The sequence below is a fragment of the Poecilia formosa genome, unplaced genomic scaffold, assembly GCF_000485575.1.
Source record: "Poecilia formosa unplaced genomic scaffold, Poecilia_formosa-5.1.2 Scaffold354, whole genome shotgun sequence".
Classification (NCBI taxonomy): domain Eukaryota; kingdom Metazoa; phylum Chordata; class Actinopteri; order Cyprinodontiformes; family Poeciliidae; genus Poecilia; species Poecilia formosa.
The window spans coordinates 185,860-200,418 of NW_006800293.1; the positions used below are offsets into that span (position 1 = coordinate 185,860).

The following is a 14,559-nucleotide window of genomic DNA, read 5'->3' on the forward strand; positions in this document are numbered from 1 at the left end:
CGTGAACCAGAGGAAGCTAACGCTCCGACTCCGTTTTCACCTTGCTAACCTTCCCAGGCGCGGAAGTTAGCATCGGTTCTGAGATTTTAAACGTATCGCTTGAGTAAGGGAGCCGTTCGGACTGCAACTCCTGTTCAAAACCGTAAACACCTAAAACCATCTGAATTGGACTCAGTCATCCAACAGTGAACACGGATTATTTAAAATAGGGTTTAGAGCCTGAAACCTTTATTCGGTGTGTGGACGCACAAAATGGGGATTTCCCGTACCTTAATTAGGCACCTGGGTAGCTTGATATTAACACTGGTCAAATATGACCTGAATTTTTTTTTTTTTAAAGGGAATAATTTCCATTGAAACATGGATTATAATTTCCGCAAGGTTGTAAATAAACACATTCAAGGTATCTTTGGTATTTTTGTTTGGAATCTATTATGTAAACAATGTCCTAAATAACATTGACTTTATTTTAAGAAATTTGTAAGTAGTGTGTAATAATTCCAGGTTCAATAACCGAGCTGATTTGTTTTCAAACTTTACACCAAAACACTCAAATCTTCTGTCTTTTAACAAATAGATAAAATGTTCAACTATTCCACAGCTGGGATTTGAGCTGCACAATTTATGAAAATCCCAGCTGTGATTGTAGATTCTGTGTTACAAATAATACTGGATATGATTCTTCGTTGGTCAGTAGTTTTTACAGTGCTGTGTTGTTCATGCTAATATTTTTTAGCAGGTTTTTCACTACCTGCTAATGATTTTGGTGACCAAGATGTAAAAGCACCCAGAAAGGACTGAGAATGTGGGTCAACCACAGTCAGCATCTTCATCAACATGTTCATCAGTAATATTGCAGTTGCATGATTTTCTAGTATTATTAATCTCTACTTGGAATCTTGTGTCATTTCAATATAAGCCAGTCCACGGTTTACTTGTTTAGGTGTTTACCAGCATTGTAATAGCTCAGTCATTTTACATGAGCTTTAGCATCTTGGCCGCTAAAATACACACAGACCCTCCAACCAGCCAAATAAGGTCGTTGCATACAGAGATCGAATGCAACTTGTGATGTTGCAAACCTTAATACTGCAATTAAAATTGTGATCCACTGTATTTTGCGGCTCAATCCCAAACTAAAACAGTTTTTCAGCTGTCTAATCTTGAAATTGATCAAGTGGCACTATTATGCATAAAAAAAATTTACAATATGATAATCAAATCTTTTCACTAAAAATGCATTGAAAGTTTACACTAAAGTGACTTTTGATGTCTAGAAATGATCCTTTTTCAGATGAAAACTTAAAATACATGTCATGTCAATGATGGTGGTAAAACTGTTGATCGGTTTAGGTTTTAAACAGGCCTCCGCTGATCTGCAGGGTGTTATTATTTTAGCGTTGTGAAACAAAGAACCATTTCATAACTGTCACTGCTCACAGTAATCAAAGCCGTTCCTGATGATTAGCTCCTTCCTGCCTCTGCTTGTTTACCAAGGCGTCTGCATCCGGTCTGAAGGCCTCCTCCTTGGGAAGCGGTGGTGTTTCTGTGGTTGGTGTCAACGACTCTCCAGCTAGCCGCCAGGCTGCGGCTAAGCTAGCCCTGCGGAAACAACTGGAGAAGACCCTGCTGGAGATCCCCCCACCCAAGCCACCTGCGCCAGAGTTTAACTTCCTGCCTTCTGCAGCCAACAATGAGTTCATCTACCTGGTGGGACTGGAGGAAGTGGTGCAGAACCTGCTTGATACCATCCATAGAGGTCTGTGAGCTAGATAGAGGGATAGTTTTTTATTATTATTATTATCGCAAACCATTCTAGTCCATGATTTTGTTTTTCCCATCAGTCCTAAAGAATTTCCTCTTCCTTTCCTACCTAGGAAAAACAGGTGTGCCATTCTCTAAGCAAGTCATCCGAGACCCTTTCATCTGCACCCAGTGCAATACTGACTTTACCTGCCGCTGGAGGCAGGACAAGGCTAAAGGCGGGGTCGTGCTCTGCGAAGACTGCATGTCGTCCAATCAGAAAAAGGCGTTGAAAGCTGAGCACACCAATCGGCTGAAAGCCGCGTTCGTCAAAGCGCTGCAGCAGGAGCAAGAGATAGATCAGCGCATTATCCAGCAGGTGTCCTCCCCGGTCTCCCACAGTACCTCGTCATCCGCCTCATCTGCCGCCTCGTCACTGAAGGCAGAGCAGCTGGTGTCTCAGCAGCTGAAGCAGGCTCAGGCCAGAGTTTCCTCCCTCCAGCACCACCACCAGGCCAACAGGGGAGCCAACATCCTCCATCATCACTCCATTAAGCAGGTGTGGGGAAAGGGGGGGACAGTGTTTTTATTTTCATCTAAAAAGAAGCGTTTGTATAGCAAATGTCGGTGCGAGTCAAGCTGTCCGTTTGTGTCCGCCTCAGAGCTCACAGGGCCACCTGTCCCACGGCGTCTCCTCTGTGGGGGTGAGGGGCGTCCCCCACTCGTTCTCCTCCTCCTCGCAGCTGCAGAGTGCGGTGGCGGCCGCGGCTTTGGTCAGCCGGCCAGGTAAGCACGCCCACGTTTCCCACCGCTCTGTCCAGAGTTCAAAGGTGAGCAGCAGTGGGATCAGCGGCGGCAGGAATGTCAGCGGAGGTAGTGCCTCATCAGCTGCATGGAAGAAGCAGAGCAGCAGTAACGCAGGTAGACCCGCATTAAAGCCAGCCCAGCTCTGGCGCCTGACATCTCCTCTCTTTCAACTCCTGTCTGGTCCAAAAGCAATCCTTGAACACGTTTCGTCCAAATTCTAATAGTGCCCAGGAACGCATTAAGTGGAAAAACATTAGCTGAGATCAGAAAGACAAAATAACACGAGAGGAAATGTTTTCGGACAAGGCAAACCCACTCTGGAGTTCCCTTCCTGGAATTGATCCCATTTTTCCTACTTTAGTCCCCTGGTTTTGGTGCGCTCATGTTTTTCCTGGGTGTCTGCTGCAAGGTGTGTTAGAATAGAAAATCTTTCAGTTTTTTTCCCAACACGGCGGCAGTCGGAAGTTTACAACATGGTTAAATTATTTATTTTACCTTGTCTATTTTCAGTGAGGAATACTGTTACACCAAAAGTTAGAGAAAGAAAACTAATTCTAATTTATACAAGGTGACAAGTTGGTTAACCCCAATATATGCAGTGAGTAGCTTCTTATTTCATGCATCATCCTGTGGTCCTGGAAAAGGTGCTAAGGTGTGTTTTAGAGGGGTCAAATCATCGGCATGAAGCAGAGAAAACTTCTGACGAGATTGAAGAAGCTACAAAAATTCGGTTGTGAGCCGTCAAACCCGTTAATAGAAACTGGAAGTGGGAAACCATCGTCTTTGAGAAGGAAATGTGGTCAGAAAGGAATCCTGAGTAATCAGTAATTATTTAAATGTTGAACATCAAATTGAAGAAAAAAGAGCACTAGAACTCACTGATATTTTTAATAGCGTAAAAGTATTTCCACACAAAATGGGAAGGAAACTCAAGAAATTGGGACCGAACAGCTACGCAACCATAAGATAACTATTAGTAAGTTAGGCTAACAGGAGAAAAAAAGCTTCAATTTGCAGGGGATCATAAACATGAGCGATGGAGGGAGGTCATGTGGTCCGAGTCCAGATTTACCCAGAGGGAAAGGCGCATCAGGGCAAGAAGTGACGCTCCTGTCATGCGTAGGGTGTACTGTTGCAGCTAGCGGGGGCAGCGCTGTGATCTGGGGTTGCTGCAGTTTGTCCGGTCCAGCTCCAGCAACAGGAGGACGTCAGCTGACTACCCGAATACTGAATGATCGGGTTTTTCCATCAGATGATTATTCCTTCCCTGATGGCGTGTTCAAATTCCAAGAGGACAATGCCAGGACTCATCGGGCTCAAATTGTTAACGAGTGATTCAGGGAACATGAAAAGTGATTTTCACACATATGTTGACAACCGTCAATTTCAGACCTTAAACCCCATTGAGAAGCCTCGGGATGTGCTGAAGTGAATCTTATGACATTTCAGACATCATCAAAACAGTACCACAGTGAATGCACGCTACAGTCAAAGCTAAAAGAGGCCCAATCTGGTAATGTTATGTTGAACTAGTTTGTTTGCTTGGACGATGCTGGCCTTTAACTATAAAACATTTTTTTCATATTTCTGGACTTTCTGAAGGCTTACTGCCAGCCTGCTAAACTTGTTCCAAAGCCAATTCTAATTGGATCATTGTCCTGTTGAGTCACCCAGTTGTCTGCAAGACTCAATCTTTTAATCCAAACTGTGACCCTCAGATGAAAGGGTTTTTCTTGGATTATTCAGGAGCAACCCAGGAACCACCAAGGCCCAAGTCTGCCACGAACTAGAAACTTTTAGTCCATGTTGATCTCACTTCCCTTTGGAAATTGGCGCTACGCTGACAAGAGGCCATTGCTTCCACAACTGACATCCTCAATCAGGACAGAAATGTTCCTTCTTTGGAGGGGTTTTATGATCAAATGAGACAAACGATTAGTCCGCAATGTGGAAAAGATGTTGGATGAATTTACTTCATCGCTACTTAAAACGTTGGGACATTTAAATAAATATCAATTCAGTTCCCAAAGAGTCACCAACTGGTTCTGGCAGGAAGAGTGGTCCAGTATCCAGGCATAAATATTATGCCACAAGCTAGAAAGCATCTGAACGAGGTGCCATTTGCAAATGAGCATTTGGTAACATCATATAATTTACACGTGTGTAAATATTTATTAGATTTGAGCCTGCACGATTTAAAGAAAAACTCTTGGACCCAGCTCTTTTTCAAATTAATTACCTGGAAAAAAAAAACGAGTGTATGTAAACTTCTGACTGCACCTGTGTTTGCCTGCGCATTGTGGGGACCTTGGGTGGCTTCGTATTCAAGTAGTCGTACTACTCCACCGATTTCTCCACAACCAGCTCCACAGACTGACCGCTGCTTGTTCGCAGGAGTGACCATGGCCTACGTGAACCCGAGCCTGACCGGTCACAAGACCTCGGCCACCGTGGACGCCCGTCAGAGGGAGTACCTGCTGGACATGATCCCCTCTCGCTCTTCCATCTCGCAGACTGCAAACACGTGGAAATAACTGCATAAACAGTGCCCTGCTGTTCAGAAATTGTGTCCAAGCTCCTCGGCTCCCAATAACCTGGTCCGCAGCGCCCCCACAGGACTGTTAAGCAATTACAATCTCTCAAAGTGAAGAAACGTTCCTGAAATCTCTTTGTAAGATTTTATGTTTTAGTTTTCATTATTCTTGTTTTTATTTTTGACATTCACGCTGTTGTTTTGGTAATTATGGACAAACCATTTTTATTTGAGTGGGTCAAAAAAAAATAAAATAAAATAAAAATAAAACAAAACAATACTTGAAGGGCTTTCCATGAGCTCTGTCCTTCAGACTGAGCAGAGAAGTGGTGTGAGAAGAGCTTAACATCTGCTGTTAAAGAGAAAAGTATTGAGATTTAGGGTTATCAGCCATTGTGGTGGTCAGATGAACCTTAATTTTTGACACTTGAATGGTTCTAGTTGTAACCCAGTAGTTCACATTAAACAAATTACATTTATTTTAGGTAAAATCACCAAGTTGTAAAATTTTCATTACATCCTCTCTGTGTAGTTAAAGGTTTGAATTTATGTTGTATTTACAGTAAGTTATTTTGCTTTTGACTGATGTTAAAGATCACTCAGTATGGAAGTGGTTTCTACTGAGTTTATTCTAGCTTTCTTTTGATTTTTGTTTTGTTTTTTTCCTGTTTAACAGCATGCCTATCCTTACGCCCATTTTGCACCTTAGCAGAAGAAGCGCGGTGTCATTGCTTAACTCATCTGTAATTACCATCTACTTATTTTATATTATTGTCAACATTGTAAGATTTTGAATATGTCGTCACTGCAAACTCTTGACGGAGCTGAATTTCCTGCACTGGAGCCAGAGCTCCTGCCTCCAATAATTCAGAATCCATGAAGCTGGGTAGACGTTTTTTCTTACACCTCCCAGCTACCAAGACTTGGGACTGCACAAGAACATCCAGAATTCCTCACCATCATGAGTAAATTTCTCTGCTTTCCAAAATCTTTATTGCATTGTTCGGAATTATGTTAAAGTTTATTTGGTTTACCTTTTCTTAGCTCCTAAAGAAATAAAAATATACATTTTAAATGGCTCCTGTCTTTGTGTGTGTGGGTATTACAACAAACTAATCTTTGGACATTTTACTAGTGTACTCGTTCTGTCATTCAAAGGCTTTTTTTTTTTAATTAATTTCTAAGCAGCCATTTGTGCACCAAAGTGCCAGAGCTGAGCAAACAAGGAAGTGAATTATTTTCCAGTACAAACTTGGATTTGTTGCTGAAAGAACATCTAGCTGTCATCTCACCTTTGCAGCTATTGCTAAATCTGTTCATGTCTAGATGGATGTATGAAGTCTTCAGACATGCCTGGTTTGTCTGACTTGTTCCATCTTATTGGATTTAATGGACATGTTGCAGGTAGTTGAGGGTCTGCTTGCAATCAAGTATAGGTTTATGCTGTTTTCTAGTTTGCCCCATACTTTTTTTTGCTTTTACTCGGATTGCTTTTTTATTTTCACGTCATTATCATAACTTTAACATAATATTCAAGTAAAACTCTTAGTTGCTCTGCTCACCTCTATGTACAGTATATCTACATGATTTTGTCACTAGTCTTTGACGTCCAATAAAATGGTTTTCCTTGATCGAACACGTGGGGGCGATGTGGAGCGCATCTACAGTCTGTTCTCTGTGCATTAAAGAAGAAGACTCTCCCGTTTATGAAGGAGGAGGCCTGGGCAAGATGGCGGGGTCCAAGGTGAAGCAGGACATGCCTCCTCCGGGAGGATATTCTGCTTTTGATTACAAGAGAAATCTTCCGAAACGAGGATTATCGGGTACATACACCGCATATAAACCTTCTTAAATCCGGGAAAAAGAGAAACTCCAGTCCGACTGGAGACCTTGCACTGTCCCAACATTAGCTCATGCTAACTGCTCGATGTCAGCTCACATAGACACAATCTGAAATGAAAGGCTCGCTGTTGGTAGTTTTTCCTTTTATGTAGCTGTGCTTCTGTAAAGGAACAGTATTATGATTTGCACCGGTGCTATGTATTAGTAAATTAAACATATGCATTACCTAGAAAACACTTTAGGCGATGGGACTTGCTAAACTGCTAGCATGTTTGCTTTGTTTACTTCGGTCGTTTTGAAGGATATAGTTCGTTTGGGGTGAAAAACTATTGATTATCTAATTAGTTTAACGCATATCTGTAGCTGCACGAGTGTTACTTCAATTGCAGTAGGAAATTCCTGGAATACTTTGATTTTATTACCGCTTTGAATGAATCTCAACTACCAAATGTGTCTATTGTAAGGCAGAATAGTTGAATGAATCAAACAACTTTTAATATCAGGCAAAGATAACCTGGACTTAACGCAACATGCAGTCTCTAAATAATGATTGCATTTATTAAGAGGGAACTTTGTCATATTATCTGATAATATGAGCTTTTTTTCCCTTTAGTTTAATAAACTAACCACACCCTGGCCTGCTAAGTGAACCTGGTGTACCTCAGTTTGAATGAATTTTTCTTCACAATACTTGAAATCATCATTAAAAACTGCTTTTGTGGTTATGTTATATTTGTATATTACTGTTTGCCATCAGATCAAGTTTGTAAACTCCAATACTTAAAACAATTTAAAATGGGACTGAAATATTCTGGATCGATTAGATTCTTTAAGTCTTTGAAGCCTTTACTCTGTTTTTACAAACAAATTGGCCATTTTGATGCTGTAGTTGACAAGCTTGTGTTGCTTGATAAGTTAGAGTAGTCATATCTAATCTACATTATTAACACACAATGCATCAATGTTATTTAAAAAAAAAAACAACCTTCAATTTAATTGCAACGAAAAAAAGAAATCAAGTCAAGTAAAAAAAAATACGTCGTTGATCCCAAAAGGAAGTTAAATTAAATGCAAAATAATCCAATTTAGATTTGTGAATCCAAATAGCTGAAATTAATGTGAGGAGAATCAGAGGTAATGCGTGACTTATTTCTCTAATTACCAGGGTATAGCATGTTTGGAATCGGGATCGGCATCATGGCGATCGGCTACTGGCGGATATTTAGCTGGAACAGAGAGAGGAGGTAAGGCCCGGCTCTCGTTTTGGCTCCTCTTGTCAGATTGCGATGTCCACAGTGGGGTTGTGATGTGGGATGGATTTGTGTCGCAGGCGCTTGCTGATCGAGGAGCTGGAGGCCAGGATAGCACTAATGCCGCTTATTCAGGCAGAGCACGACCGAAGGTGAGGATGAGAACTCGCACGTCGACGTTCAGAAGTGGGATCGGATCGTCACGGTAACAAATGTGTTTCACGTTTCCACAGAACTTTAAGGATGCTGAGGGAAAACTTGGAAGAGGAGTCAATCATCATGAAAGATGTGCCAGGCTGGAAGGTAGAAGAGATATTCACGAAATTATTCCTTATATTTTTCATAACTATGTTGTTATATAATATTCTGAGGCATCACATTCTCTTTTCATGTATAAACTTCAACGTTCTTGCAATAGCTTTAATTTTCATACAAGTTTACATCGCTGCACCTTCTATTCCAATATCTAAGATCAAACTACAGGAAGCGAGGTAAAGGGAGCAATAATATTCTTACTTTACTATCTTTATTATTTACTTTTGTAATAAATGACCTACTTGAACGCCACAATATTATTTTGAAAACATTTTAAATGGAAGACTCAATCACACAGAATTGAGCTGAGTAAGTATGGTGATCAACAAGTATATTAATTTTCTATTACACTGCAGCACATGGCAGTAAATTGCCAGGTAGAAGAAAACTGCTAATATTCTGATTGGAAAAATTGAATTAATACTTTTATGAGTGCTGTAAATTCTCATTAAATGAGTGAAAATAGATTAAAATGTATATATAAAATTGATCAGAAGACCATTATGTCCTTCTCAGTAAAATCTCATCAAAATTCTGATTCTGTTTTTCTACTATCAAAATCTTATCTGACTTGAAATTCAAGTCACAATAAAATTTGTCAATGTAATGTTTTCTGCAGGTGGGTGAGAGCGTCTTCCACACCGATCGCTGGGTCCCCCCGCTGTCGGACGAGCTGTTCAGCCTCCGGCCACGTGAGCAGTATTTGCACAAGCGCTTTGGCTTCCTGTGGTACGTGTGATTCCAGCCGTGAAGAAGATCATCCCAGACTCCATCAGCTCCCCTGTGGACCTGAGCCCTCGCTCACTTCAGCTTGTAAATGTTCAATAAAGTTTTTTTCTTTACCCTAATCTGTTTTACTCTGGTTTTGATTTAGGTGTAAGATTCTAGTTAGGTTAGTACAGTTTTAAATTTTTTTTTTTTTTTCTGGAGTTCTTAACTTTTTCATTGTAAAATAGTGTAGTTTTTGGCAGATATTTGCAGTGGGGCAGCTCTGAATATAGCAGCTGTCAGTTTGTGGGATGGATGTTGGATCAGTTTTTCAAACCTGGTGCTCACCGTCCTGCATGTTTTCTGCTCCAGAACAGCTGATTAAAAAAGGAAAACATCTCAAACTTTGTTTTTTGAAAAGCATGTCAAATTTTACAAATTATAAAGATTTAAGTGCTTAGAATTACAAAACTATGCCGATACCACTAAATCCAGTCTAGTTTAAGAAATAATTTTCATAGCACCCAGCATGTCAACTGGCTTCTGCCCCCCTTACAAACTGCCCACCTAGTAACAGGGCAGACTAATGGAGAAATCAAGACTGTTTAAAAACACTCCACCTATTGGTCAACTTCTTTAGTAACAGATTACATCAAAGCATCGAGTCATCTGTTGCCATGCACAACTGCCTTAGCAACCAATGAGGGGATGCTCTTGGACTACAGTAACCATTAATTTGCCAGATCAAAGGGAAGCAGTTTTTCAAATGTGAAGGCCATTAAACTGAAAATTATATATCAGGCAGAAAAGCCTTTTAGCCATATAATTTTTTCCAACCCAAAGTATCACAAAAGTAAAAACAAGACCAACTGATTTAGTCTCAGCTTTATTTTACAAAAATAAAAGGGAGCATAAGCTGCAGAATGTCCGTCTTTGACGTTAAACATTTCACAGTTGCTTATGTTTTACACATCCGTTTCTGACAAGCCATCCAAAAGGACCTTCCGTACTTTTCGGTGCCGACTGCACCAAACCCACTCCTTCATAGCGACCTGCAACACAACATGCCAGGTTCACTCAAAATGTTAAGCAGTTTCACCTGCACAGGTCTACATGTAGTGTCATTTACCCGATAAGGCGAGTCTGCATGAGGCACTGCCAGCTGTAACCATCAGGCCACGCTGTGATGAGATCCAGTCAAGTCTCAGTGGGTCAGTTCAACCTAGAGAAAGACATCAATTAGGCCTAAAGAACACACAGGGAGCACAAGATTCTGCATGCAACACTTAAACTTGCCATAGGAGATCAGACATTTCAAGTAGTGTGGTTGCAGTAATATGGGTGACTTGGAAAGTTACTGGAGGAAATTTTGAGGAGCAATGGGGGGTGAACAGAACTTGACCGAGCACAATTCTATCCGTGACTTAGAGGCAAATGTTGTGGACTTTTAGAGCGCTACAATCCGGAAGCTTCCTTAAAACATTCCCTCATTATGGAATTATCTGATTCGGGGAGGAGGCCATGGCATGTTTGCAGGAGACATCTGAAGCACAGGACTTTACACAATTGTAGGTATTCATGGAAACAATGAGAACTGCTTTTCAAGGATGTGAGCAAAGCAAAAGGAGATTTTTACCTCACGTGCACTGGCCTACTTTCTTCATTTATGATATAGGCAAGAGCAGCTTTTCATCTTTGAGCACTTGTTGGCAGGCGCAACACATCTCTCCAAGGACTTGTAGGTTTTTGAAGGAGCTGAGGTCTTGAACATACTGAAGCATTGACAGGACACCAGCTGATGGCTTGAAAACTTGTCACTTTCAATTTTAAATTTCACTGGAAGTTTGAACTCGCTGGACAGGGTTCAAATCAAATTCCTTTAACAAATGTACAGGAGGCACTGGACCAAAAGAAAATTTGCCTAACCTTACATGATAGAAATTAAGCAGCTGCACAAGTTAATCTTTCATGGAAGAAAGCCAAATTTTAGTGCCCTTCCACAACATCCATTTTAAAGTGATGTTGGGAATTAAAACAGTGTTCCCACGCAGCAATGAGTTAGCCACCACCTTATCATTTCCCATGTGATCATTTTGAAGAGGCAACGGAATCAGGATTATTTCACATTGTTTTAATAGGCTCCATGAAGCCAAACTGACAAAGAAAAAAAAAAATCTTGGATCATACAAAGAACATAAAGTACAAAAAAACTGTTCCCGTTCAGTTTACTCTGGTAACGAAGTTACATTTTCTGATCACTTTAAACAAGAGTCCATTTACAGCACATTTAAGATGCAGATGTTGAGCAGAGCACAGAAGATACCTTGGGCGGACTGTAGCATGCTGCATTTTGCAACTTCATGAACAGCCGGCCACTTCGGATGTGTAGTTCACCAGGAATTCACTCTTTTGGGAGATTGAACACAAAATGAGCCTTGGGTAAGCTAAGGTTCTCAATAGTTTAAGAAATTTAACAATAAAATCCCCCAAAGGTTAATCTGAGGATGCTAGTTGTTCTTTCCTCAGTTTAAAGATTTGGTAGGAGGTAGGTCAGTTTATCAACAAGGATAACAAAAAAAAGCCCCATTTAAGATCTTATAAAAAAACAAAACACTTTAAAGTGCTGGACAAAAGAAATTAGCTGATTAACTGATCGACAGAAAGCAATGTGGATAGCCGCTTTATCCCCACGTTAATAAAAGGGGACGTACAGTAGTGAGATCATACAGATGTTTTGAACGATGGGAGTGGTCAATTGAGCAAGACTACTGAATTTTAATTTGTAACATGGTTGAGAAATAACCAAAACTCATGGCTACATTTAAGTCAGATGCCAAGCTTCTACAACAGAACTACATAATACATGTGGACATGTTTTTTTTTTTCCTTGAGGAGCACAGCTTTCAAATACGGCCAGCCAAGTGATGAATCTTGAATCAGGGAGGTTTACTCGTGTGTCGCTGGAGGATAAGAAGTGGGCACAGGTAAAGACACTGAATGTTGACACTGGTGTTTCACAATATCCATTCAATCCACTAGAGCTAGTGCTACAACCCTCCCTTGGTTTTTTTTGCTCAAAGGGCTCCATCAGTTGAGAAGTGAGCGACTTTTGAAGGTGGCATTGTCATCTGCCTTAGAGCTTAAATGTCTCCACCAGCCTCTTTCAGTGTGGAACGGGACAGCAAAGAGGCAACTGTATGCAATGAGGCTTGACCTTGGGCTCAGGTACAGAACTGAGGGGCACACATGAGTCTTAAATATTAGGGCTACAAAAGGTATCCTTAATATTACTTGAATATGGCAGTTTGAAAGAACTTTTCAAAAGAATCCTCCAAATTTGTGCTATGGCAAGTTGTCAACATCTTTAGTAAAACACTAAACATACAGTATAACTTAAGGTTTGACAGCCCACAAAAATAGCTACATTTAGTCGCATAAAAGATGCTTACCATAGCTGTCATAGCTGTCACGATAGGATCCAGAGCGGTCACCATATCCACCCTGTCCCCTAAAAGATGAGAGCAAAAGTAAGTTTTACTGTCTTTATTGCTTGTACGTATTGCTATTCAAAGGCTGGTTAGCAAACTTACCTGTTGTCCCTGTAGCCACCTGAAGAATATCCTCCACTTCTGTATCCACCGCCACCGCCGCCGCCAAAGCTTCTGTCTCCACCACCGAAGCTCCTGTCGCCATAGCTTCTGTCACCGTAGCTTCTGTCGCCGTAGCTGCCACCTAAATGCACAGAGCAAATATTACGTACAAAGCAGGGAGAAAAAAAGGAGAGTGAATTAGTTTGGTTGCAATACTCACCACCCCTGGAGAAGCCACGTCCCCTTCCCCCACGGCCACCTGAGTTGAATCTGCCCCCACGTGGACCAGAGCTAAAGCCTCCTCTGGAGCGACCACCCTTTCCTGCCTCATCAACTCGAATTGCCCGACCGTCAAGTGTCTGCAGGGCATTAAAAGACACAAATTAGTTTGTGTCTTAAAATATTTAGTTGCAGACGGCTAGTATATAAAAGCACAAAAATTACCTTTCCGTTCATGGCATCCAGAGCATCTTTAGCATCCTCAACATTGTCGTATTTCACAAAGCCAAAGCCACGAGATCTTCCGGTCTCTTTGTCTCTGATCACGTCAACTAAAAAAAATTAAATATATATATTTTTAAACTTATGTTTAATATAAATTGCGCCCTTTTCCACTATATAATACAGTTACATAAACCCATCTAAATAGATTACCTTTTTCGATGGTTCCGTATTTGCCGAAAGCTGCAGCCAAAGAATCTTCGTTGGTCTCGAAGCTAAGACCTCCGATGAACAGCTTACCCTCATCCGACATTTTCACGAAGTAACTGAAAAGGGGGGGAAAAAACATTAAGAGTGTTGAAGAAAATCCCACACGTCGCATTCCAGCCTCATCGAGTAAACAGCAGGCACCATGACGCAGCTTTAGCAGAAAGTAGGTCAGTTACAAAATGGCGCCTGGCAGTTGCGCACTTTTTAGTCAGACACTCATGACGGTTTTTCGAAGCAATACAAATGCCTGTTTGGTTAATAAAATGTGTAAAATGAACGATGTAAACTTAGTTACCCTCATTAAAACCTAACGTCATTTCGAATTCATAATAAGGGATGCCTTTGTTTAATTTAGCCATTAGCCGGGTTTTTCCTCGTCGCCATTTTGTAAAACCGGGCTGGTCTTTGTCTTAGTGACCTACTTAACTGCAGCACGTTGCCCTACTTTTCGGGTTACATAAGTATTCAAAACAACCAAATTAGGCTAAGAATTGCCTGGTCTGGTTTTTTCATATGTTCTACACTAAAAATACATCGAATTTTAGAATTTTAATATTTAACGATTACTAAAAATATATCTTTCAAAAATACCAAGACCTTACATTAAAATAGAATTATAAATGCAGAACGCTCGACCTCCGCCTACGTAAATATCAGAATTATAGTAAATGCGAACGGCGCAAATACCTTTTGTCCTTATGTGGAGAACAGGAGAACGTAAAGACGTGCCGATAAAAGTCGAGTGAGACCGGGAAAGGAGGGACGCCCCTTTTTATATCTTAGGCTCAGAACACTTCTTCTATGGTTCAACAGTATGGAAACTCTACTGCCATCTCCCGTTCAGCGCATTGAACAACTACTAATCTAGGCTGAAAAACAACTTGTGGGCATACTGGAAACACTTCGTTTCGATTACGAAACGAGAAGTCTTTCCACTTTTCGCACTAAAACCTAAATTGTTCTTTATAGTGTCCTCCATATTTGTTGTGTGCACACCATTTAATAGTAGAATTACGTTTATCATTTCGAATCTGTGTGGTAATTAAAAGGGCGGTGTTGG

At 40.8% G+C, this 14,559-nt stretch overlaps 3 protein-coding genes across 15 annotated transcripts in view; 2 read left to right on the forward strand and 1 right to left on the reverse strand.

Moving 5' to 3' along the window:
• LOC103153539 (transcriptional repressor p66 alpha-like) overlaps positions 1-6,161 on the forward strand; it is a 26,721-nt gene extending 20,560 nt beyond the window's left edge. For 7 of the 9 annotated variants that reach the window (XM_007574488.2, XM_007574489.2, XM_016662023.1 and 4 more), the window contains 4 exons: positions 1,498-1,759; positions 1,878-2,302; positions 2,406-2,664; positions 4,945-6,161. In XM_007574488.2, coding sequence (XP_007574550.1) covers positions 1,498-1,759; positions 1,878-2,302; positions 2,406-2,664; positions 4,945-5,084 — 1,086 coding nt within the window. In that variant the 3' untranslated portion in view covers positions 5,085-6,161. The remainder of the gene's footprint in view (positions 1-1,497; positions 1,760-1,877; positions 2,303-2,405; positions 2,665-4,944) is intronic. The other 2 variants (XM_016662027.1, XM_016662028.1) reach the window with 1 other exon arrangement.
• Positions 6,162-6,771: 610 nt separating this feature from the next.
• On the forward strand, positions 6,772-9,370 carry ndufa13 (NADH:ubiquinone oxidoreductase subunit A13). The gene is made up of 5 exons (XM_007574496.2): positions 6,772-6,906; positions 8,091-8,169; positions 8,256-8,327; positions 8,409-8,478; positions 9,110-9,370. The coding sequence occupies exons 1-5, from the start codon at positions 6,813-6,815 to the stop codon at positions 9,227-9,229; spliced, it is 435 nt and encodes a 144-aa protein (XP_007574558.2). The 5' UTR covers positions 6,772-6,812; the 3' UTR covers positions 9,230-9,370.
• A 698-nt stretch (positions 9,371-10,068) lies between these two features.
• On the reverse strand, positions 10,069-14,294 carry cirbpa (cold inducible RNA binding protein a). 5 transcript variants are annotated; one of them, XR_001658984.1, is made up of 8 exons: positions 14,187-14,294; positions 13,443-13,555; positions 13,233-13,339; positions 13,009-13,147; positions 12,789-12,930; positions 12,648-12,706; positions 10,328-10,420; positions 10,069-10,250 (listed from the first exon to the last, which is right to left on the reverse strand). XR_001658984.1 is itself a non-coding variant. In XM_007574501.2 (7 exons), the coding sequence occupies exons 2-7, from the start codon at positions 13,540-13,542 to the stop codon at positions 12,145-12,147; spliced, it is 522 nt and encodes a 173-aa protein (XP_007574563.2). In that variant the 5' UTR covers positions 13,543-13,555; positions 14,187-14,294; the 3' UTR covers positions 11,309-12,144. The 5 variants fall into 5 exon arrangements, 4 of the variants coding, with proteins under 4 accessions (XP_007574563.2, XP_007574562.1, XP_007574561.1 ...); XM_007574501.2 differs by lacking the exons at positions 10,069-10,250; positions 10,328-10,420 and adding an exon at positions 11,309-12,158 and having other exon boundaries at positions 13,048-13,147; XM_007574500.2 differs by lacking the exons at positions 10,069-10,250; positions 10,328-10,420 and adding an exon at positions 11,309-11,604.
• Between the last annotated feature and the right edge of the window lie 265 nt (positions 14,295-14,559).

Excerpts from the sequence above, each read along its gene's own strand:
- ndufa13 (XM_007574496.2), top strand. The coding sequence starts at position 6,813 with ATGGCGGGGTCCAAGGTGAAGCAGGACATGCCTCCTCCGGGAGGATAT. Across the intron at positions 6,907-8,090 it reads TCCGAAACGAGGATTATCGG|GGTATAGCATGTTTGGAATC; the intron begins GTACATACACCG and ends TCTAATTACCAG. Across the intron at positions 8,328-8,408 it reads CAGGCAGAGCACGACCGAAG|AACTTTAAGGATGCTGAGGG; the intron begins GTGAGGATGAGA and ends ACGTTTCCACAG.
- cirbpa (XM_007574497.2), bottom strand. The coding sequence starts at position 13,542 with ATGTCGGATGAGGGTAAGCTGTTCATCGGAGGTCTTAGCTTCGAGACC. Across the intron at positions 13,340-13,442 it reads ATACGGAACCATCGAAAAAG|TTGACGTGATCAGAGACAAA; the intron begins GTAATCTATTTA and ends AATTTTTTTTAG. Across the intron at positions 12,707-12,788 it reads GGTGGCTACAGGGACAACAG|GGGACAGGGTGGATATGGTG; the intron begins GTAAGTTTGCTA and ends CTCATCTTTTAG.